Source organism: Oncorhynchus tshawytscha, linkage group LG16 (genome assembly GCF_018296145.1).
Source record: "Oncorhynchus tshawytscha isolate Ot180627B linkage group LG16, Otsh_v2.0, whole genome shotgun sequence".
NCBI lineage: Eukaryota > Metazoa > Chordata > Actinopteri > Salmoniformes > Salmonidae > Oncorhynchus > Oncorhynchus tshawytscha.
This window is the reverse complement of record NC_056444.1, coordinates 11,296,936-11,321,219: the sequence shown is the minus strand read 5'-3', so window position 1 is coordinate 11,321,219 and position 24,284 is coordinate 11,296,936. Positions and strand designations below refer to the sequence as shown.

The 24,284-nt window shown below is 43.8% G+C and overlaps 1 protein-coding gene across 1 annotated transcript in view; it reads right to left on the bottom strand.

Moving 5' to 3' along the window:
* Positions 1–233: 233 nt before the first annotated feature.
* Positions 234–24,284, bottom strand: part of LOC112215315 (piezo-type mechanosensitive ion channel component 2) — a 93,882-nt gene continuing 69,831 nt past the window's right edge. Inside the window, exon 5 of the mRNA XM_024374243.2 lies at positions 234–900. Coding sequence (XP_024230011.2) covers positions 624–900 — 277 coding nt within the window. The 3' untranslated portion in view covers positions 234–623. The remainder of the gene's footprint in view (positions 901–24,284) is intronic.

Below are 24,284 nucleotides of genomic sequence, written 5' to 3'. Positions count from 1 at the left end.
TAAGGGGCCTAGCCCGAACCATGAAAAACAGCCCCAGAGCATTATTCCTCCTCCACCAAACTTTACAGTTTGCACTATGCATTCAGGCTGTCTGCCAGATGGTGAAGAGTCCAATGGCGACGAGCTTTCCACACTCCAGCCGACACTTGGCATTGCGCATGTTGATCTTAGGCTTGTGTTAGGCTGCTCGGCCATGGAAACCCATTTCATCAAGCTCCCGACTAACAGATCTTGTTCTGACATTGCTTCCAAAGGCAGTCTGGAACTCAGTAGTGAGTGTTGTAACCAAGGACAGCAGATTTCTACGTGCTACGTGATTCAGCACTCGGCGGTCCCATTCCGTGAGCTTGTGTGGCCTAGTACTTTGCGGGCTGGGCCGTTGTTGCTCCTAGACATTTCCACTTCACAATAACAGCATTCACAATTGACAGCTCTAGCAGGGCATACATTTGACTAACTGATGTGGCTGAAATATTAAAATCAACTAATTTGAAGGGGTGTCCACATACTTTTGTATATATAATGTATTTATATATGAACGTTAAAAGTATTTCCTTTCTTTGGGCTCTGTTAGTCTTGTCACTACTCTTTCGTGAGTTCCTGGCCTGTATTGAGTACAACATTTACGAGGGTAGGGTGTATGGGTGTGTATAGGTGTTGGGAGTGTGGGGTTCCCCTGTAAATCCAGTTACGCCAGGGGCAGAAGTTTGTCTGTAGAGAGATGATGAGCTCACCTGACTGTCTGACTCGCATTCGACGTCATGCTGCTGTGATTTGTCTTTCACCTGCGGCTTCTCCTCCAGACTCAGACACAGCAGCCACGTGACCAGGCCCGCCACGAACATGCCGATGTCTGGCATGAACACACGGATTCCATTTCCTGCATCGGCACCCCGGACGCTGCAGGGAGAGATAGAAACAGGGAAAAAATGGTTAGCCAACAACGACAGATAAGAAAAGGTAAACAATTTGGGTACTATTATGTTTACAGTTTTCAGATGCAGTAGCCAACACTGTACTGCATCATGAGGATTCCTGTCAGCTCAGTGATGATACTTGATGCCAGCAGATCAAATGATAACTGTTATATTTAAACTATACACTTAAAATCCCTAACAGCTAGTTTATATATAATTCAAAACATGAGTTTTAGGGCTCATAACAAGGTAGAGTAATCTTAAATAGTTTACAGTCTGAGTTCCTCCTCTATAAATATGTGGGTGTGTTTCTCACTTATAGCTAATTGGTACTCAACTTATGACCAAATCACCTTCGTTCATATTCCGATATTGTTTACAGGATTTGTTTTCTCACACAAAACAGTGTGGATTTGTTGGGTAAATATTGAGTAAAGGAAGTAATCAGAGGGTGAAATGAGGAAATTAAAAATGAAAAGGTAAACAAAGAAGTCTTCAGGACACTAATCAAATCAAATCAGATGTTATTGGTCACATACACATGGTTAGCAGATGTTATTGGTCACATACACATGGTTATCAGATGTTAATGGTCACATACACATGGTTAGCAGATGTTATTGGTCACATACACATGGTTATCAGATGTTAATGGTCACATACACATGGTTATCAGATGTTAATGGTCACATACACATGGTTAGCAGATGTTATTGGTCACATACACATGGTTAGCAGATGTTAATGGTCACATACACGTGGTTAGCAGATGTTAATGGTCACATACACATGGTTAGCAGATGTTAATGGTCACATACACATGGTTAGCAGATGTTAATGGTCACATACACATGGTTAGCAGATGTTAATTGTCACATACACATGGTTAGCAGATGTTATTGGTCACATACACATGGTTAGCAGAGGTTAATGCTAGTGTAGCGAAATGCTTGTGCTTCTAGTTCTGACAATGCAGTAATAACCCACGAGTAATCTAACCTAACAATTCCACAACTACTACCTTATACACACAAGTGTAACGGGACAAAGAATATGTACATAAAGATATATGAATGAGTGATGGTACAGAACGGCATAGGCAAGATGCAGTAGATGGTATCGAGTACAGTATATACAGTGGGGCAAAAAAGTATTTAGTCAGCCACCAATTGTGCAAGTTCTCCCACTTAAAAAGATGAGAGAAGCCTGTAATTTTCATCATAGGTACACTTCAACTATGACAGACAAAATGAGAAAAAAAATCCAGAAAATCACATTGTAGGATTTTTAATGAATTTATTTGCAAATGATGGTGGAAAATAAGTATTTGGTCACCTACAAACAAGCAAGACTGGCTCTCACAGACCTGTAACTTCTTCTTTAAGAGGCTCCTCTGTCCTCCACTCGTTACCTGTATTAATGGCACCTGTTTGAACTTGTTATCAGTATAAAAGACACCTGTCCACAACCTCAAACAGTCACACTCCAGACTCCACTATGGCCAAGACCAAAGAGCTGTCAAAGGACACCAGAAACAAAATTGTAGACCTGCACCAGGCTGGGAAGACTAAATCTGCAATAGGTAAGCAGCTTGGTTTGAAGAAATCAACTGTGGGAGCAATTATTAGGAAATGGAAGACATACAAGACCACTGATAATCTCCCACGATCTGGGGCTCCACGCAAGATCTCACCCTGTGGGGTCAAAATGATCACAAGAACGGTGAGCAAAAATCCCAGAACCACACGGGGGGACCTAGTGAATGACCTGCAGAGAGCTGGGACCAAAGTAACAAAGCGTACCATCAGTAACACACTACGCCGCCAGGGACTCAAATCCTGCAGTGCCAGACGTGTCCCCCTGCTTAAGCCAGTACATGTCCAGGCCCATCTGAAGTTTGCTAGAGAGCATTTGGATGATCCAGAAGAAGATTGGGAGAATGTCATATGGTCAGATGAAACCAAAATATAACTTTTTGGTAAAAACTCAACTCGTCGTGTTTGGAGGACAAAGAATGCTGAGTTGCATCCAAAGAACACCATACCTACTGTGAAGCATGGGGGTGGAAACATCATGCTTTGGGGCTGTTTTTCTGCAAAGGGACCAGGACGATTGATCCGTGTAAAGGAAAGAATGAATGGGGCCATGTATCGTGAGATTTTGAGTGAAAACCTCCTTCCATCAGCAAGGGCATTGAAGATGAAACGTGGCTGGGTCTTTCAGCATGACAATGATCCCAAACACACCGCCCGGGCAACGAAGGAGTGGCTTCGTAAGAAGCATTTCAAGGTCCTGGAGTGGCCTAGCCAGTCTCCAGATCTCAACCCCATAGAAAATCTTTGGAGGGAGTTGAAAGTCCGTGTTGCCCAGCTACAGCCCCAAAACATCACTGCTCTAGAGGAGATCTGCATGGAGGAATGGGCCAAAATACCAGCAACAGTGTATGTTGTCATTGCCAACAAAGGGTATGTAACAAAGTATTGAGATAAACTTTCGTTATTGACCAAATACTTATTTTCCACCATAATTTGCAAATAAATTCATAAAAAATCCTACAATGTGATTTTCTGGATTTTTTTTTTCTCATTTTGTCTGTCATAATTGAAGTGTACCTATGATGATAATTACAGGCCTCTCTCATCTTTTTAAGTGGGAGAACTTGCTCAATTGGTGGCTGACTAAATAATTTTTTGCCCCACTGTACATATACATATGAGATGAATAATGTAGGGTATGTAAACACTATATTAAGTGGCATTGTTTAAAGTGGCTAGTTGTCACGTTCTGACCTTTATTTCCTTTGTTTTGTCTTTATTTAGTATGGTCATGGCGGGAGTTGGGGTGGGCAGTCTATGTTTGTTTTCCTATGTTTGGTTTCTGTTTCGGCCTAGTAAGGTTCTCAATCAGAGGCAGGTGTCGTTAGTTGTCTCTGATTGAGAATCATACTTAGGTAGCCTGGGTTTCACTGTTGGTTTGGGGGTGTTTGTTTCCATGTGACTGTTTGTCGCCACACGGTACTGTTTCGGTTTCGTTCATGTTCACATTTATTGTTTTGTATTTCATAGTGTTCAGTTTATTTATTAAAGTAATCATCATGAACACTTACCATGCTGCATCTTGGTCCGATCCTTACTCCTCTTCAGACGAAAAGGAGATCTGCCGTTACACGAGTGATACATTTCTTACATCAATTCCCATCAATTTCCATTATGGCTTCCAAAGTGGCTGGAGTTGAGTCAGTATGTTGGCAGCAGCCACTCAATGTTAGTGGTGGCTGTTTAACAGGCTGTCCTTGAGATAGAAGCTGTTTTTCAGTCTCTCAGTCCCTGCCTTGATGCACCTGTACTGACCTCGCCTTCTGGGTGATAACGGGGTGAACAGGCAGTGGCTCGGGTGGTTGTTGTCCTTGATGATCTTTATGGCCTTCCTGTGACATCGGGTGGTGTAGGTGTCCTGGAGGGCAGGTAGTTTGCCCCCGGTGATGCGTTGTGCAGACCTCACTTCCCTCTGGAGAGCCTTACGGTTGTAGGTGGAGCAGTTGCCGTACCAGGCGGTGATACAGTCCGACAGGATGCTCTCGATTGTGCATCTGTGAGTGCTTTTGGTGACAAGCCGAATTTCTTCAGCCTCCTGGGGTTGAAGAGGTGCTGCTGCGCCTTCTTCACAACGCTGTCTGTGTGGGTGGACCAATTCAGTTTGTCCGTGATTGGTACACCGAGGAACTTAAAACTTACTGCCCTCTCCACTACTGTCCGGTCGACGTGGATAGGGGGTGCTCCCTCTGCTGTTTCCTGAAGTCCACGATCATCTCCTTAGTTTTGTTGACATTGAGTGTGAGGTTGTTTTCTTGTCACCACACTTGTTGTTGTTGGTAATCAAGCCTACCACTGTAGTGCCGTCCGCAAACCACGCAGTCGTGGGTGAACAGGGAGTACAGGAGAGGGCTCAGAACGCACCCTTGTCCCCAGTGTTGAGGATCAGCAGGGTGAAGATGTTGTTACCAACCCTCACCACCTAGGGGCGGCCCGTCAGGAAGTCCAGTACCCAGTTGCACAGGGCGGGGTCGAGGGCCGAGGGCCGTGTCAGTGGCACTGTATTGTCCTCAAAGCGAGCAAAAAATGTATTTAGTCTGTCTGGGAGCAAGACATCCTGGTCCGCGACGGTGCTGGTTTGGTTTTTGTAATCCGTGATTGACTGTAGACCCTGCCACATACCTCTTGTGTCTGAGCCATTGAATTGCGACTCTACTTTGTCTCTATACTGACGCTTAGCTTGTTTGATTGCCTTGCGGAGGGAATAGCTACACTGTTTGTATTCGGTCATGTTTCCGGTCACCTTGCCCTGGTTGAAAGCAGTGGTTCGCGCGAATGCTGCCATCAATCTGCAGTTTCTGGTTTGGGAATGTTTTAATCGTTGCTGTGGGTATAACATCGCCAATGCACTTTCTAATGAACTCGCTCACCCAATCAGCATATTTGTCAATGTTGTTGTTGGACGCAATGCGGAACATATCCCAATCCACATCCCAATCCACGTGATCGAAGCAGTCTTGAAGCATGGAATCAGATTGGTCGGACCAGCATTGAACAGGCCTGAGCGCGGGAGGTTCTTGTTTTAGTCTCTGTCTGTAGGCTGGAAGCAACAAAATGGAGTTGTGGTCAGCTTTTCCGAAAGGAGGCCGGGGGAGGGCCTTATATGCATCGCGGAAGTTAGACTAACAATGATCCAGGGTTTTACCAGCCCTGGTTGCGCAATCGATATGCTGATAGAATTTAGGGAGTCTTGTTTTCAGATTAGCCTTGTTAAAATCCCCAGCTACATGAATGCAGCCTCAGGATATGTGGTTTCCAGTTTACATAGAGTCAAATAAAGTTAGTTCAGGGCCATCGATGTGTCTGCTTGGGGGGGAATACATACGGCTGTGATTATAATCAAAGAGAATTCCCTTGGTAGATAATGCGGTCGATTTGATTGTGAGGAATTCTAAGTCAGGTAAACACGAAGGACTTGAGTTCCTGTATGTTGTTATGATCACACCACGTCTCGTTAATCATAAGGCATACACCCCCGCCCTTCTTCTTACCAGAAAGATGCTTGTTTCTGTCGGCGCGATGCGTGAAGAAACCAGCTGGCTGCACCGACTCCGATAGCGTCTCTCGATTGAGCCATGTTTCCGTGAAGCAAAGAACGTTACAGTCTCTGATGTCTCTCTGGAATGCTACCCTTGCACGGATTTCATCAACCTTGTTGTCAAGAGACTGGACATTGGCGAGTAGTATGCTAGGGAGTGGTGTGCGATGTGCCCGTCTCCGGAGCCTGACCAGAAGACCGCTTCGTTTGCCCCTTTTACGGCGTCGTTGTTTTGGGTCGCCGGCTGGGATCCGATCCATTGTCCTGGGTGGAAGGCAAAACACAGGATCCGCTTCGGGAAAGTCATATTCCTGGTCGTAATGATGGTGAGTTGACGTTGCTCTTATATTCGGTAGTTCCTCCCGACTGTATGTAATGAAACCCAAGATTACCTGGGGTACCAATGTAAGAAATAACACGTAACACGTTCCTAGGAACGCGAAGCGAGGCGGCCATCTCTGTCGGCACCGGAAGTAGGTCAAAGTACAAAGGGTCCATACATTGTGTTCTATACATGGTGTTCTATTCATGGTGTTCTATAAATGGTGTTCTATAGATTGTGTTCTATACATGGAGTTCTATTCATGGTGTTCTATTCATGGTGTTCTATAAATGGTGTTCTATAGATTGTGTTCTATAGATTGTGTTATATACATGGTGTTCTATAAACGGTGTGCTATACATTGTGTTCTATACATTGTGTTTAATACATGGTGTTCTATTCATGGTGTTCTATTCATGGTGTTCTATAAATGGTGTTCAATAGATTGTGTTATATAGATTGTGTTCTATAGATTGTGTTATATACATGGTGTTCTATAAACGGTGTGCTATACATTGTGTTCTATACATTGTGTTTAATACATGGTGTTCTATTCATGGTGTTCTATAAATGGTGTTCAATAGATTGTGTTATATAGATTGTGTTCTATACATTGTGTTTAATACATGGTGTTCTATTCATGGTGTTCTATAAATGGTGTTCAATAGATTGTGTTATATAGATTGTGTTCTATACATGGTGTTCTATAAACGGTGTGCTATACATTGTGTTCTATAAATGGTGTTCTATAGATTGTGTTCTATACATGGTTTTCTATTCATGGTGTTCTATAAATGGTGTTCTATAAATGGTGTTCTATTGTTTGTGTTCTATAGATTGTGCTATATACATGGTGTTCTATAAACGGTGTGCTATACATTGTGTTCTATACATTGTGTTCTATACATGGTGTTCTATAAAACACATTTTACAGGCCTTTCTCCATCCATGCCAATTAAAGCACGGCCCGTATTAAATATATAAGCATTATCATTAAAAAATAGCATTTAACCCTTAGCTGAGCAGTGTACTGTGCTAGCTTCTTAAAATACACAGAAAATATTTTGTTCCATTGTAAAAGTGTGGGATATTCCCACTGTCCTCTCTGTTACAGCGCTGGTCTGACTAGCTCTGGAAAGGTATGCTGTGGCTGTTGCAGTGGGCTCTCTGGTCCCCTTCGCTTGACCATAAATGTGCCCCCCAACCCCAATTTCCCTTGAAAAGCGTAACTCAACTTCTAAACTTTCATATTTCTTTGGGTTCAAAGCAGTGTGCAGCAACACTTGCAGATGTGATAGAGAGAAGAAAAAGAAAAACCCTTCTGTTTCAGACCTTGAAAGGAAATGTCTCGGTCCAGTAGACCTGAAGTTAACTTTTCAGAGGAAGCTTTAGGGATACATTTTCTATTTGTGAATTGGGAGTAGGAGCGCAGTGCTGGCCTATGGTTGGCAGGACGCTTTCATAAGAGGTCCTGGTGGGAGTACACAGCACAGTACACCCTCTATGAATCAGAGGACGGCTCAGGAGCCTGGTATTTCTGGTGAGTCATAGTGCACCGGGAGACTGTGTGGTTGGGGTGGGACCTAGACATCTCTGGGGTGGGAGACCTCGTGGTCGGGGTGGGACCTAGACATCTCTGGGGTGGGTGACCTTGTGGTCGGAGTGGGACCTAGACATCTTTGGGGTGGGAGACCTTTTGGTCGGGGTGGGACCTAGACATCCCTGGGGTGGGCGATCTTGTGGTCGGGGTGGGACCTAGACATCTCTGGGGTGGGAGACCTTGTGGTCGTGGTGGAACCTAGACATCTCTGGGGTGGGTGACCTTGTGGTCGGGTGGGACCTAGACATCTTTGGGGTGGGAGACCTTTTGGTCAGGGTGGGACCTAGACATCCCTGGGGTGGGAGACCTTGTGGTCGGGGTGGGACCTAGACATCTCTGGGGTGGGAGACCTTGTGGTCGGGGTGGGACCTAGACATCTCTGGGGTGGGAGACCTTGTGGTCGGGGTGGGACCTAGACATCTCTGGGGTGGGAGACCTTGTGGTCGGGGTGGGACCTAGACATCTCTGGGGTGGGAGACCTTGTGGTCTGGGGTGGGACCTAGACATCCCTGGGGTGGGAGATCTTGTGGTCGGGGTGGGACCTAGACATCTCTGGGGTGGGAGACCTTGTGGTCGTGGTGGAACCTAGACATCTCTGGGGTGGGAGACCTTGTGGTGGGAGACTGTGGGTGGGACCTAGACATCTCTGGGGTGAGAGACCTTGTGGTCAGGGTGAGACCTAGACATCTCTGGGGTGGGAGACTGTGTGGTCGGGGTGAGACCTAGACATCTCTGGGGTGGGAGACTGTGTGGTCGGGGTGAGACCTAGACATCCCTGGACTCACAGCCAGGTACACTTGGGAGATCACAAGGTGATAACGTAAATTAGTTTAGAAGGGATGACAGAGTCTGAAGGAAGGGAAAAAAGTCTGACGTAGTGAACTGGATTCTGTTATCAGTTTGAAGGTGTCAAGGAAAGCACTTTTGAAAGAGTAGGTAGCCAATTGAACAGAAACGTCTCCTCTAGAGACCCATGGCAGTTGGGTCCCTGTGATGGTACTTGAAGAAACGGCTGTATAATCTCCTCAGACAGGATATGCTGCCACGAGCAGTGGGTGGATATTTGAGTTTTCACAGGCTTGTTTTGCTTAATGTTGGGTTGCATAAAACTCTAAGCAAATGTTTGGAATCCCATGGCGCTCGCTCAGCATGAGATCTGACATTCAAAAGCGAGCGGCCAGGGGAGGGTACAGACACAGACGCTTTGAACCGAGTGATGTTTGCCTTCGTAAAAATTTAGTAAGTGACAGACGGCGCTAGTTAACACGCTAGAAAAACACATGCAGAAACTGGGTGCCCCGTATGGTGGAGGAAACACAAGCTCTTTAATGAAGCCTCTGCGTCTACACGGTTTGCTTCCCTCTCAGCATTTAAAGGGTCTTTCATCTCAGTCCTGCTCATAAAGACAGAGCTGTGGAGCTGTGAGCTGGCAACATAAACGCCTGCATATGGCATTCATCTGGAACTGGGAAAGAGCCTTAAAGGGGAGGTGATCAAAGTGGCTCAATTAACTGTACAGATTTGGCTTGTCAGTCTCATTTCTGGAAAGATAGCTTGTATAGCATTGACAATTTACCTGGTTGGTGGATACAGAGAAAAGTTTTTACCGAGAGTCAACAGTGAACTGGCAGTTCATTTCGGAAGCCATAACAAAATTCTGCACTAGCTAGTGAGCTAACTCAATTGAGCTGTTATGAGACATTAGCTGGCACTGGACTTTAGGCCTTGAGGGCACACTGGCATATCTATCATTAGGAGTAGACTGTGACACCGTGTCTCTCCAGGGTCCCTGGCAGGGTCCCCGGCAGGGCTACAACACACAGAGAAGGAATAGGCAGCTCCGAGTATGGCAAAGACAAGGTTGTTCAAACAAACACACCAAAATAGCAAAAGGGGGCTTTGATAAACATGTGATATGGATTTCAACCTGAATCCTAAACAGTCTTCAACCCAGATCATTTGCATTTACAGTAACCATTTCAAAAATAACAGTCATTATTTTCTCTAAAAATGGCATACAGTATTTACGATGTAAAAACAAGACACATCAGAACTGAAAGCTTCAATTAATAAAGACCTAATAACATTCTGATTTGAAGAAAATGACTGCAATCATGATGACAAACTTAGAAATCATCAGGGATTTTGACGTGAATCATTTTTCTCTTAGTGTTTTTTTCAAATGTATTGTTAAATTAGCTTAGAAGATCCAAAAAGACCTTGCAGGACTTTGCTTTCACCTACTTTCATTACTGTACCTGTTGTTTGCTCTACACCTCCAAAGGCCCATCCAGTATCCTGTCAATGCTTGTTCTATCTATGGTACGTTGAGAGCTGCTGGATATGATGATTGTCCTGTGTATCTGTATCTGCACATCCTCACCGCATAGGAGATTACTTTCCCATTAAGGCTAATTAAAACATTCTACATGGGCATGTAGACACATTTCACGCGACATTCCAAATGCATTTAATTCACATTCCACAAAGACACGATCTGCCTTCTCCACTCTTTCAATCACACTCTGCTACAACTCAATCATTCAACAACTTGCATCGGGCACATGTAACGTGTAAATTAATGCACATGTTAACGAAGACGCTGTAAAATTCAATGAATACAATCTTCCAAAAAGGAAGCTCATTCATTCAGTCATTTCGCTACCAGACCACCCCATGAGAGAAATAATATGGGAGTCCATGACCTAATAATGACAGAACACTAAGATCAATGACAGGAGGACGTCTGAGTGAATAGCTTTCAATTCCCGACTGAACACATCTCAACCATCTAGTGGGATATCTGGTCATCCTGTAATCCAATCACATCTCTCGTGCGAATTCCTAATTAATTACCACGGGCTTCTACCATCTTTGCGTCAAGGTCCATCAGAGCTGAGAGAGTGTGTCGTTCATCTAAGGACATGGAGGAAATGTGAACGCAGATCAAATTCAATGATTGCGTGCTAATCAGTGATCTTAACATGAAACATAAGGCTCACAGTCTATTTGGGTACTGTAGCCCAGGTGTAATGTGGCTGGGGTGGGTTTACTTAATGAGATGAAGAAACCTGGTTTAAGAGCTTTGATACCTATACTTTGAAAGGATTGTCTGTAAGCTATGGATTTGTGCATGATCAGCATGTGATTCTGATCCAAACCTTTAGCCCTGCGGCTTCAGCAGACTGTTTAACATTAATAACATAATCATCAGCAAGTATCTCTCAGCAAATCCAAAATATCATGAATATCACGGGGACCACACACACACAGACAAAATGTGGTTTGGTAACACTTTATTTGGATAGTCTGTGGGGCATCTACAGCTGCTCGTCTACATAATATCAGTAACATTTCAACTAACTATCTACTAACACTACCCCTAGCTTAACCCTTGTTCTAAACCTAAACTTAACCCTTACCCTAACCCTTATCCTAACCCTAAACTTAACCCTTACCCTAACCCTTATCCTAACCCTAAACTTAACCCTTACCCTAATCCTAACCCTTATCCAAACCCTAAACTTAACCCTTTCCCTAACCCTAAACTTAACCGTAACCCTTACCTTTACCCTAAACTTAACCGTAACCCTTACCTTTACCCTAAACTTAACCCTTACCCTAATCATAACCCTTATCCAAACCCTAAACTTAACCCTTACCCTAACCCTAAACTTAACCGTAACCCTTACCTTTACCCTAAACTTAACCCTTACCCTAACACTAACCCTAAACTTAAACTTAACCCTAACCCTAACCATTATCCTAACCCAAAACTTAACCCTTACCCTAACCCTTATCCTAACCCTAAACTTAACCCTTACCCTAACCCTTATCCTAACCCAAAACTTAACCCTTACCCTAACCCTTATCCTAACCCTAAACTTAACCCTTACCCTAATCCTAACCCTTATCCAAACCCTAAATTTAACCCTTACCCTAACCCTAAACTTAACCGTAACCCTTACCTTTACCCTAAACTTAACCGTAACCCTTACCTTTACCCTAAACTTAACCCTTACCCTAAACTTAAACTTAACCCTAACCATTATCCTAACCCAAAATGTAACCCTAACCCTTATCCTAACCCTAAACTTAACCCTAACCCTTATCCTAACCCTAAACTTAACCCTTACCCTAACCCTTATCTTAACCCTTACCCTAATCCTAACCCTTATCCAAACCCTAAACTTAACCCTTACCCTAACCCTAAACTTAACCGTAACCCTTACCTTTACCCTAAACTTAACCCTTACCCTAACACTAACCCTAAACTTAAACTTAACCCTAACCCTAACCATTATCCTAACCCAAAACTTAACCCTAACCATTATCCTAACCCTAAACTTAACCCTTACCCTAACACTAACACTAAACTTAACCCTAACCCTTACCTTTACCTTAAACTTAACCCTAACCCTTACCTTCACCCTAAACTTAACCCTTACCCTAACCCTTATCCAAACCCTAAACTTAACCCTTACCCTAACCCTAAACTTAACCGTAACCCTTACCTTTACCCTAAACTTAACCGTAACCCTTACCTTTACCCTAAACTTAACCCTTACCCTAAACTTAAACTTAACCCTAACCATTATCCTAACCCAAAATGTAACCCTAACCCTTATCCTAACCCTAAACTTAACCCTAACCCTTATCCTAACCCTAAACTTAACCCTTACCCTAACCCTTATCTTAACCCTTACCCTAATCCTAACCCTTATCCAAACCCTAAACTTAACCCTTACCCTAACCCTAAACTTAACCGTAACCCTTACCTTTACCCTAAACTTAACCCTTACCCTAACACTAACCCTAAACTTAAACTTAACCCTAACCCTAACCATTATCCTAACCCAAAACTTAACCCTAACCATTATCCTAACCCTAAACTTAACCCTTACCCTAACACTAACACTAAACTTAACCCTAACCCTTACCTTTACCTTAAACTTAACCCTAACCCTTACCTTCACCCTAAACTTAACCCTTACCTTAACCCTTGTCCTAACCCTAACGGTAACCTTAGAAAACAGTTGCTTATCAACAGATTGTTTGTTGATAGTCCCATGTAGATGCTCTACAGACTATCAGAATACAGATGGAAAATCCATACTATTCACAGAATCCAAACATAAATAGATTTCTGGAGATGGTACATTAACATAAGCAAAGCTTTTTTTATGAGTGCCAGGGTGCGCGGTGTTCTCTCTTTAGTTTGAGCTTCTGGAGCAGCCCATCCTATGGCACTGGTACCTCCGCCAACGTCATGCCACACGACAACACGTCAACACACATGAACACAAACAAATGCACACAAAGCAGGGATGCCAATTACAGCTCTCAAAAGGCAAGGATAAACTGTTCCTGGACCATTGACTCCCCTAGACAATCTGCCACTGTCATTTAGTAATCCAAATTTGACGTGCATTAATATCGTTGTCAGACTGAACGACAAACGCCTAAAACGGTTCAAATGTAATTCAACTAATCCTAAAGCTTCTCGACATGAATGATCATAACAAGGGAGGGTAAATGGTAAATGGTTGAATTACCCTCGTCTCATGTAGCATAGAAAAACCTTTGAATGTCTGAAAGCCGACAGCTATGGATTAAAACCATCATGAAAACAAAATAACCTTCATAACCGTTTAAAAAAAATAGAACTAACATCTAACTGTAGACTGGAAAGCTGGGAATTCGTGTGATTGAGTCAGTTTCTGTTGTAAATTATACAATGGGTGGGTCAAATCCTGAATGCTGATTGGTTAAAACCGCATTCCAGCTGGTTTCTATTCCACAAGTTGCCACCGGCTATTTACTCTGTTCCATCAGACTGCGCAATCCACTGTCTCATCAGCCCAGCGAGGCAATTTATAAACTTGATCTCCACTATAAAAAGCATCTAGACATTCTCACATTTCTTTTAGAATAACATTTAGTTTTCAACAGTAGAGATTTGTATAAATGTTGCTGTTTTTCTCTGACATTTGCAACATTGTTTCAATATTCAAATTCGATCTCCAGCTGTCCCATAGTAATGCAACTGACAACAGGAAGACTGAGGAGTCCGCTCTCAATGAGTGTAGACAGCCTGCTGCTGCCGATCTGCTAATCATCAGAAGGGGAGAGGAGGGGAGGTAGGCAGTCCACGTGGGTAACTGGAGGGCACTGCCTATACAAAAACAAAGCCCCGGGCCTATGATTTGTTAATCCGGCCGACCATGCGTATCCCGTATATACGACTCCTGAAAGTTGAAACTTGGAGGAGAGGAGATATTGTGTCTCCTTTACTATTCAAACGGGGATCACGGAGACCGTGGTCATTTGGCTGGCCTATTACCGTCATCCAAAATTCCATGACCGTCACAGCCCTAGCCGAGACCCCGATCAACAGTTACTGTGATTTGGGAAACCAAGGCTAACAGGATGATTAAGAAGCTGACAGACAGACTGCGATTGTCGACTTACAGCCGTGAAGGCCTCGAGAAGGTTGTGGGAAGGTTGAGCTGTTCACAGAGTGACACACAGAATGGCCGAGATAGTTCTCCACTGAAACCCATTGTGTTAAGGTCAATGTTATATGGCCACAATGGTACCCAGTCCTAAATCACACACTCAAAGGGTCCTATTCAGTCGTGATACATAGAAAGAACGATGTTTTCCACTATTGTCTGTGACGCCTCCTATTTCCGGGAAAGCATTCCAATATTGATGAACATTGGCGCTGAAACGACGGAATTTCCCTCCAGCAGCACAGAGTATGACTCAAATGTCAGATACAAGTGTATACATTTTCAAAACATTTCCAGCTTCCCCTGAGTAGTTCAAGAATGGGAAAAAGTGGAACACGACTGACCAATAAATAAACCAATAATTCTGTCTGGGATGGCGAGGCGGCAGAGTCTTGGCCAATGGAGTATAGCTCTTCTTTGTTCTGCCTTGGTCAGGGTGGAGTGTGAACCGGAACGGAGACAGCACTTTGGCCCAATCCAGAGGGTCACAACACTGGACATAAGCCATTGGCCAACACATGGCCTAATGATGGAACTCAACCAATCACGTCCACCGTATTAAAAGAAGACTGTACCTCCGGGGGTTAAGTAGGGTACAGGTCTGATTCTGTTTACTCAAACTACTTCCTCACCAAATGGAGAACAGGTCTTGAGTTGGATTCATTTAGCTCCACTGTTTGCTCTGAGTCAGCGAGCAGGGGGAAGGGAGGGAGAAACACATTTCTGCACGTCAACAAGCATCCAGTCACGAATAACCAGATAATACAGTAGGACCCGTTTTCCCCTACTTTTCATACCTCGGTCCATTGCTAGTGTAAACACTTTTGGTGTAAGCCTTGAGGAACATGTTTAGCTAATTTGTTATTCGAATACAAAAATATTAAATATAGCTATTGAAGGAAAGTAATAACATATGACCATGGTTGTAACAGGTGATGCAAACATGCTCATATTCAATTACCACAGGTGTTCCTACCGATCTGTTCTAGGGAACATCTTGTTCCCAGATGACAACATCCTGTTTATCTGGTTTCCAGATATCTCTCAGGACATTTAACACTTCCTCCACACTTCAGCTTTAATCCCCTGGAAATCTCTTTAACTCGACTGTTACACGTTGGCCAGTATGCTCCAGTCTGTCACTAGACAGCAATTACACTTTCATTGTTTGTACATTAAACAGAGGACATTTGGCATGTCGCCCCTGGGCAGCCCTCAAGGTACAGCGTGGTCCTGGTGCGGTTGGGGCTAAGCAGGCAGCGCACACAGAGTACCACAGAGAGTCTGGCACCCCGCTGAGCCAAGAGAAACAGGGTAGCACAGTGGCACAATTCAGGCCTCATATCACTGGCCTATATTCCAGCACCTGGCCTGCCGGCAGTATCCAGCCCGACGTTGTTGAAGTCCTGGAGTTTAACTACTGATTTGAGAATTATACATTAGCGGGAGAAAATGTTTTGTGACACCTTGTTTAACAGAAATATATGTGTAATGAATAGACTATTGTGTTTGTGGAGCAGCAGGTGTGTAATGGCAATTAGATGTTGGCTGCACTCACTGAGTAGACTTCAGTGAGGAACGAGGAAGAAGTCACACTTCTGAAGTGGTCCACCTGCTCCAACCAAGACAGCTTTAGTGTAGCTGAGATTAATCAATCCACTGGTAAGGATATGGACATTAGGGCTGGGATATGCCAAGGACCTCACGATACGATATTATCACAATCATTAAAGTCGGGAGCTTACATACACCTTAGCCAAATACATTTAAACTCCGTTTTTCACAATTCCTGACTTTTTATCCTAGTAAAAATCCCATGTCTTAGGTCAGTTAGGATCACCACTTTATTTTAAGAATGTGAAATGTCAGAATAATAGTAGAGAGAATTATTTATTTCAGCTTTTATTTCTTTCATCACATTCCCAGTTGGTCAGAAGTTTACATACACTCAATTAGTATTTGGTAGCATTGCCTTTAAATTGTTTAACTTTGGTCAAACGTTTCAGGTAGCCTTCCACATGCTTCCCACAATAATTTGGGTGAATTTTGGCAACTCCTCCTGACAGAGCTGGTGTAACTGAGTCAGGTTTGTAGGCCTCCTTCCTGACTGATGTCTTGAGATGTTGCTTCAATATATCCAAATAATTTTCCTCCCTCGTGATGCCATCTATTTTTCGATGTGCACCAGTCCCTCCTGCAGCAAAGCACCCCCACAACATGAAGCTGCCACCAGAGGACAGTTCTCCAAAAAGTACGATATTTGTCCCCATGTACAGTTGTAAACCGTAGTCTGGCTTTTTTTATGGCGGTTTTGGAGCAGTGGCTTCTTCCTTGCTGAGCGGCCTTTCAAGTGAACCTAGTATAGAAATGCCAAAGTTCAAAGCACCATCATAGAGTATGTGAACTGTTGGATGGTGTACTATTTAGAGGAACAGAAAGCAGACACTAGTGAGCCAGGATTCACCACATAAAACATCATGTTTCATTCACAGACTAAACAGTAGCTGTTACAGAATCAAACCAAATCTGAAGATATGGGTCAGAGACTTCCTTCTAAATTTGATTCTATACAGGAATAGGATTCTATCCAGGAATTTCACACAATAGTCAGCTGCCCTTTGAACAATCGTGAGGGGATGTCGATATGATGAAGAGGAAATCGGAGGCGGGCCTTACAGTACAGTAGACAATGAAACAAGAGTAGATGACACAAAAGCCCAGTTTGACTTGAGCATGTTGCATGCACAAAGATCAGATTGCGAGCATGATCCTAAGATTATCTCCATGTGAAAGGAAACGAAAGATCATTTTACCTCGACACTCTCAAAGAGGAAGAGAGGACATAATTGCTGCCCAGAAGCCACGCCGGAGATCACAAAGCTGATGTAGCTTCCTTTACACGTACATCCCTCACAACAAACCTCCATTCTCATGTGCTTATTCTAGGGGTGAAAGCTGAAGAACATACGCACATCCAGGTACTTTCCGCAGGTCCTGGAGTTGTAGGCAAATTCGTGGAAAACAGAAAGGAAAAGGCTGCACACTGCTGTGTCACACCCTGATGTGTTTCACCTGTCCTTGTGCTTATATCCACCCACTGCAGGTGTCGCCCATCTTCCCCATTACCCCCTGGGTACTTATACCTGTGTTTTCTGTCTGTCTGTGCGAGTTCGTTTAGTTCGTTCAAACCTACCAGCGGTTTCCCTTGCTCGTCTTTGCTATAGTCCCTGTTTTGTAGCTTCGCGGTTTTGACCTTACCTGCCTGCCTGCCCTGACCTTACCTGCCTGCCTGCCCTGACCCTTCCTGCCTGCCTGCCCTGACCTTACCTGCCTGCCAGCCTGCTCTGACCTTACCTGCCTGCCCTGCCCTGACCTTATCTGCCTGCCTGCCCTGACCCTTCCTGCCTGCCTGCCCTGACCTTACCTGCCTGCCCTGCCTGCCCTGCCCTGCCCTGCCCTGCCCTGACCTTACATGCCTGCCTGCCTGCCTGCCTGCCCTGCCCTGACCCATGCCTGCCTGCCTGCCCTGACCTTACCTGCCTGCCTACCTGCCCTGACCTTACCTGCCTGCCTGCCCTGACCTTACCTGCCTTATCTTCCCCATTACCCCCTGGGTACCTGTGTATACCTGTGTTTTCTGTCTGTCTGTGCGAGTTCGTTTAGTTGTTCAAACCTACCAGCGGTTTCCCTTGCTCGTCTTTGCTATAGTCCCTGTTTTGTAGCTTCGCGGTTTTGACCTTACCTGCCTGCCTGCCCTGACCTTACCTGCCTGCCTGCCCTGACCCTTCCTGCCTGCCTGCCTGCCCTGACCTTACCTGCCTGCCAGCCTGCCTGACCTTACCTGCCTGCCTGCCCTGCCCTGACCTTATCTGCCTGCCTGCCCTGACCCTTCCTGCCTGCCTGCCCTGACCTTACCTGCCTGCCTGCGTGCCCTGCCCTGCCCTGCCCTGCCCTGCCCTGCCCTGCCCTGCCCTGCCCTGCCCTGCCCTGCCCTGCCCTGACCTTACATGCCTGCCTGCCTGCCTGCCTGCCTGCCTGCCTGCCCTGCCCTGACCTTACATGCCTGCCTGCCTGCCCTGACCTTACCTGCCTGCCTGCCTGCCCTGACCTTACCTGCCTGCCTGCCCTGACCTTACCTGCCTGCCTGCCTGCCCTGACCTTACCTGCCTGCCTGCCCTGACCTTACCTGCCTGCTTGCCCTGACCTTACCTGCCTGCCTGCCCTGACCTTACCTGCCTGCCTGCCCTGACCTTACCTGCCTGCCTGCCCTGACCTTACCTGCCTGCCTGCCCTGACCCTTCCTGCCGTCCTGTACCTTTGTCTCTACTCTGGATTAGTGACCTCTGCCTGACCTGACCTTGAGCCCACATGCTGTTCCGGTGCCTTCCACCCTCTCTGGATTACTGACCTCTGCCTGCCTTGACCTGTCGTTTGCCTGCCTTGACCTGTCGTTTGCCTGCCCCTATTTAATGAATAAACTTCTGTTTCTTCTGCACTGTCTGCACCTGGGGCATACCTTAACACGTGATATGCTGCTCATGCTCCCAGGTGATAATTATTTATAACGATGTTTTAACCCTTCGTTCTTCATCAGGCATCCTTATTCTAGGGGCAACATATTTCCTATGGGAAACACAGTTCAGCTTGAATACCCATAGTTTATTATTTAGTCGTTTACTTTTTTGAGGGAGGGGTTACAGGTACAAATAAACACTAAAAGAAATGCATACAAAAATAACCCCAAAATTACCCCAACCCAACCCCCCCCTAAGTCCACCTCGAACCCGCCCGAAAACCATGGCTCCCACTCCGCTTAGCCCCCCACCTCCCCGAGGAAAGCATGCCTCCCACCCATCCCACCAAGGTTTCCCATCAGTCCCAATTCCACCCATCCAACCCGCGAGTCTCTCCCCACAAACCCCCACCAGGCCTCAATTGCTTCTTGACTAGTACCATTCATTCTCACTGACGATAATTCTGTTATAACTTCTAATAGTAACTGTATCCACTAGTTAAATGGGAGAGGGTGAGGTGGTTGCCAACATTTTGTTTCACAACAGTGCTACCTGACAGCAGTAATCTTCTCTGATTGATTGAGAGATTCAAGGGGCTATCATCGGTAAGTAACATAACAGATGCAAAGCATTGGATATTTAAATTCAAACACTACAAAAACAAATGGTTAACTTTGTCCCAGAGGCATTTAACTGCAGGGCACTCTCACATCATATGAAGGGATGTGTCTACCTGCTTTATTGGACACAATGAACAGTTGGCAGTTGGGGCCAATTTCATTGTAAAACATATTCTTGGTGTTAAATACAGTCTGTGAACAAACTTAAAATGTATAAATTGCTGGTTCGGATTATGGGATGCCAAGGTCATATTTTTCCATATTCTGTTCCTATTAAAATGGTTGTTCAGATTCAATTACATCTGTGAACCACCATTTTTTAATGGCTATCTCAGAATATGAGCTTTCCAAAAGATATTTGTATAAAATAGAGATCAGTCCTTTCGGGAGTCCAGATGATTTATTTATAAATCCCATCATTGGATGGTTCGGTAGTTGGGTTTCCCAAGGGACTCCAGACCAGCATAGATGACCTAAGTTGTAAATACAGAAAACATTATTTGCCTGGTAATGTGCATGTATCTTGAAATGTTCTCAAACTATTACTGTCCATGATATCGGTAAGGGTACGGATTCCACATTTGCAAATGGCCACCCTTCAGATCGCAAGGAACTATTTTGAAATATTGGAGTAGGGATATGGCATTTTCATTCCCAGTTACATCTTATTTTCAATTTCGCACCAAATAGAACTTGTGTGAGCATTAATAGGACATAAGCGTAGTTTATATTGTTTAAGGTATATATCAGGTATATACCTCTTCCTGAGCAATAGGAGACACCATATTACTGTAATGAACATGAGGGTAGACAGAGAGCTGGTTTCAAGAGCAGGGCGCAGCAGGTGTTTATTGTAAAGGACCACAGGAGGAGGCAGGTAGCTGGGTCCAGGGGCAGGCAGAAGGTCATACACAGGAGGAGGCAGGTAGCTGGGTCCAGGGGCAGGCAGAAGGTCATACACAGGAGGAGGCAGGTAGCTGGGTCCAGGGGCAGGCAGAAGGACATATACAGGAGGAGGCAGGTAGCTGGGTCCAGGGGCAGGTAGAAGGTCATACACAGGGGGTCCAAAAGGGGAACAGTACAGGCAGGGAAAAGGCTAGTAACATAATCTGGGAGATCAGGCAATAGGTAGAACAGGATATCCGATAGGCTAAAGTACAGGCAGGGAATAGGCAAAAACCATCATACACGGGAGGAGTAACTCATGGGAAAACCAGCGCTCTGAAAGCCATGTGTCACAAAACAAACAATACCTCACAGTGACGGTGTGCAAAGAACTGAACTAAATAGTGTGTGATAATGACATACAGGTGTATGAACAGGTGATTAGAATTCAGGTGATTGGGATCTGGAGAGTGAGCTGCGTTCAGGGGATCTAGGTGTTTGAGGGTGTGAGTTGGAATCAGACTTTACAATAACATTGCTTAAGGGATATATCAGTGAAGACCACCTCTTCCCGAGCAATAGGAGACACCATATTTCTCTATATACTCAGCCAGGGGGCGGAAGAATCATGTCTGAAGCAATTCAGGATGGGATGAAATGTTAGTGCCAATTTAAAGTTTGGTACGGATAGTCCTCCTACATTATTTCCCTCTTTGTAAATGTATTCATTTTATCCGGGATTGTGTACCTTGCCATATACATTTTAAAACCGCACTATCAATTTTATCCCAGAAGCCAGAAGGTGGAGCCATGAGAAGCATTGAACTACAGAAATTCAGCCGAGGCAATATATTCATTTTTACAACAGATTTTCTTCCGGTTAAAGCAACTGAGACATTATTCCATCTTCTGAGGTCGGATGGAATTGATTTGAGCATTCTGTTAAAGTTGAAGGCAATGGTTTTATCTAAGGAAGGAAATACTGTATATCTTCTCCCAAATTTTTAAAATGGAAAACAATTGGGATTCCATAATTGGAGATGTAGGGCTGATTTAGTTAGATACATTTATAGCTTGAGATGAAGCTGAATTTATCTATGATCTTCAATTAGTTTGGGAGCAATTGAGATACATTGTCTAGATAGTAAAATAATGAAATATCGTCTGTGTAAAATGAGATGAAGTGATCAGTAGATTTTGGGGAAATTGGTGTTATTTCCTTAGACTGACGAATTTCCTTGGCCAGAGGTTCTGTGGATAATAAAACTAGCAAAGGCGAAATTGAGCTTTTAATAAAAGCTAAATTAGGGCTGTATTCACATCTCTCACAGATCAACCTCTGTAAATGGCTGTATTAATCATATGGAGTAATAGCAGACCAAATTGATTTTAAATGGACTTGAGGAGGAATACCGTCCCAGTGCCTTTATTCATGCTATCCAATGCCCTTTATTCATGCTATCCAATGCCCTTTTAAGTTCATTGAGAGAGTTTTGGGCTCCCAGAAAGGTGGCTTCCTCTTTTGAGAGAAGAGGGGTTCTTAATTATTTTTGAAAGTACTTGGTCTGGTTTGGTGTGGATTTACAATCAGAGGTGTACAGTTCTTTATAGAAGAGGGATAGCTAAATGATCATTACTGCGTAGGTTGTTGGCTAGTAAATGACTGGGACGATTACCGTGGAAGTAATTGTTGAATCTTACTTGATGGATGGCAAATTCTGCTCTCTGTCTTATCAATAAATTAAGTTATGTTTTGACTCTGGAAAGAGTAATAGCTACCTGGTCTAAAAAGAGTGATTGTTGAGAACGCTCTAACAGTTAACATCATTTCAAAATCAGATATCTTCTTTAATTGTGATTTATTCAACCCAGATGCAAATGCAGTTGCATTATTTTTTATAACATTTTTAGTGGCATCCCATTGACTACAGTTTTATTGATCATTATAAATTATTTTAGTTAAATTTTAAACAATGTAGGATTTTGTAATAATGAAACACTGAAACGCCATCTTGTGGCTCTTTTAGGAGATTCTGAAATATGAAGTTGGCAGTAGTAAATCTGGTGGTCAGACAAGCTCATATGTCGAATTTCTATTTTTTTAATGAAACAAAATAGAGATATATTTTAATATAGTTTAATATAGTAGATAATAGTATGAAATCGATTCATGAGAATCTAATTTGAGTAGAAAATATACTATTTTACTTTAGAATTGTGTACTCGCCAGACATCAATGAGGTTGTAAACACAAAGTACATGCTGGAGAGTCTTGGTTGCGTGTGGATTGTAGTTGGTCTTATTAAATGTCCAAAATGGAATTCCTGTCTGTCCCAATAACCAGACAAAATTCAGTTAATCCCAACAATAAAACGTAGGATCATAAGAATTGGGAGTGTATACATTTGAGAAAAGTCATTCTACCTTCTTGGTCTTCGCCTTTACCCATGATCGTAATTTTGAGTTTCTTACAGTATGGTTACACCTTCATTTTTGCATGGGGCTAATAAAAAAGGTGCCATTTTGTCCAATTGGTTCTCTATTCTATTCTGAGTCCTTTTGGAACAGGTGTGTTTCTTGGAGCATTGGTATATCTGACTCGTTTCAGGAAACTAAGCAAATGTTGCGCGTCACTACATCACAGGAGAAGCATTTCAAAGTTTTCTTTTTTTGGGGGGGGGGGCAGAAATGCCTTCTGGGACATGTGAACGTTCATGTGCCTTAATAACAAACTTGTGTGTCATCTGTAAATAAAAATACAATTGTTATATTATGAGCCTAGTTGGTTTAGCCACAGAGAAAGACAAGAACCTTTCCGCCAGCCTTTATTGGCTGAGATAATGGACATGCCAAGAGATGAGTTCGGATTCGTCTGTCATGTAGCACCCGTCTGTCTATAACATGAGCTGCTCAGTATGTGTAGGTAATGCTTTCTAACAAGGTTTTTTTGAAAGATATCATGAAGAACTGCAAAATTGTTGCTACTGCTCTCCACTTTCTGGAGGAGCGAGTTTTGAAATCGGTGGAATGCCCGGTGGAAGTAGAGTATGACAGCTAGTGAGATGGAGAAAATTCAAATATGCAGAGGGAGTCAAAAAGAGAACACACCTGTCTCCGGATTACATCTTCAAACTAAGGACAACCATGGCAACTGTGACAGATAAGGAGAATCATTCTTCCATGTATTTGGGTAAGAGAGTCTAGCTACTGCAGCTACATTTTCAGATATTATACGTTTCTAATTTTGTCAGAAAGTCGTTTTAAATCATGTTAAAGCGTACTGTTAGCTACTATAACTAGCTAACGTTAGTTGTCTAGCTCGCTAGCTAATGTTACGTGTATGATCTGTGTAGTAATATTATTCATATCTCAGAGCCATTTGCAGTCCTAGTTATAGCCTAATGATCTAGCCTAAACAATTTAACCCATAGGGATTCAATGTGCTGTAGCCCCACAAGGAAGCATTGTTCATTAATTGCAGAGAAGCCATCGTTGTCTAAATGTCCTGTACCATAGGCAATATAATTATAATGAAGTCCAATGTTCAGCATTAATAATAATAATAATAATAATAATAGTGTTCATTTTACTCAATTGAGGGGGTTTCCTCATCATTGACTTATGCTGAGAGCAGCATCACAGCCACAGGCGAAACTGCATGACTGATTGTGCGTGGATAGCATAATATTGAGCCAGTCAAATTGGGGTTAGCCTAGATCTGTCGGTTCCTCCCCTTGTGTGTTGGGCTTGATGTGCTTCTCCAAGAAGCCTTGAGCCTCCT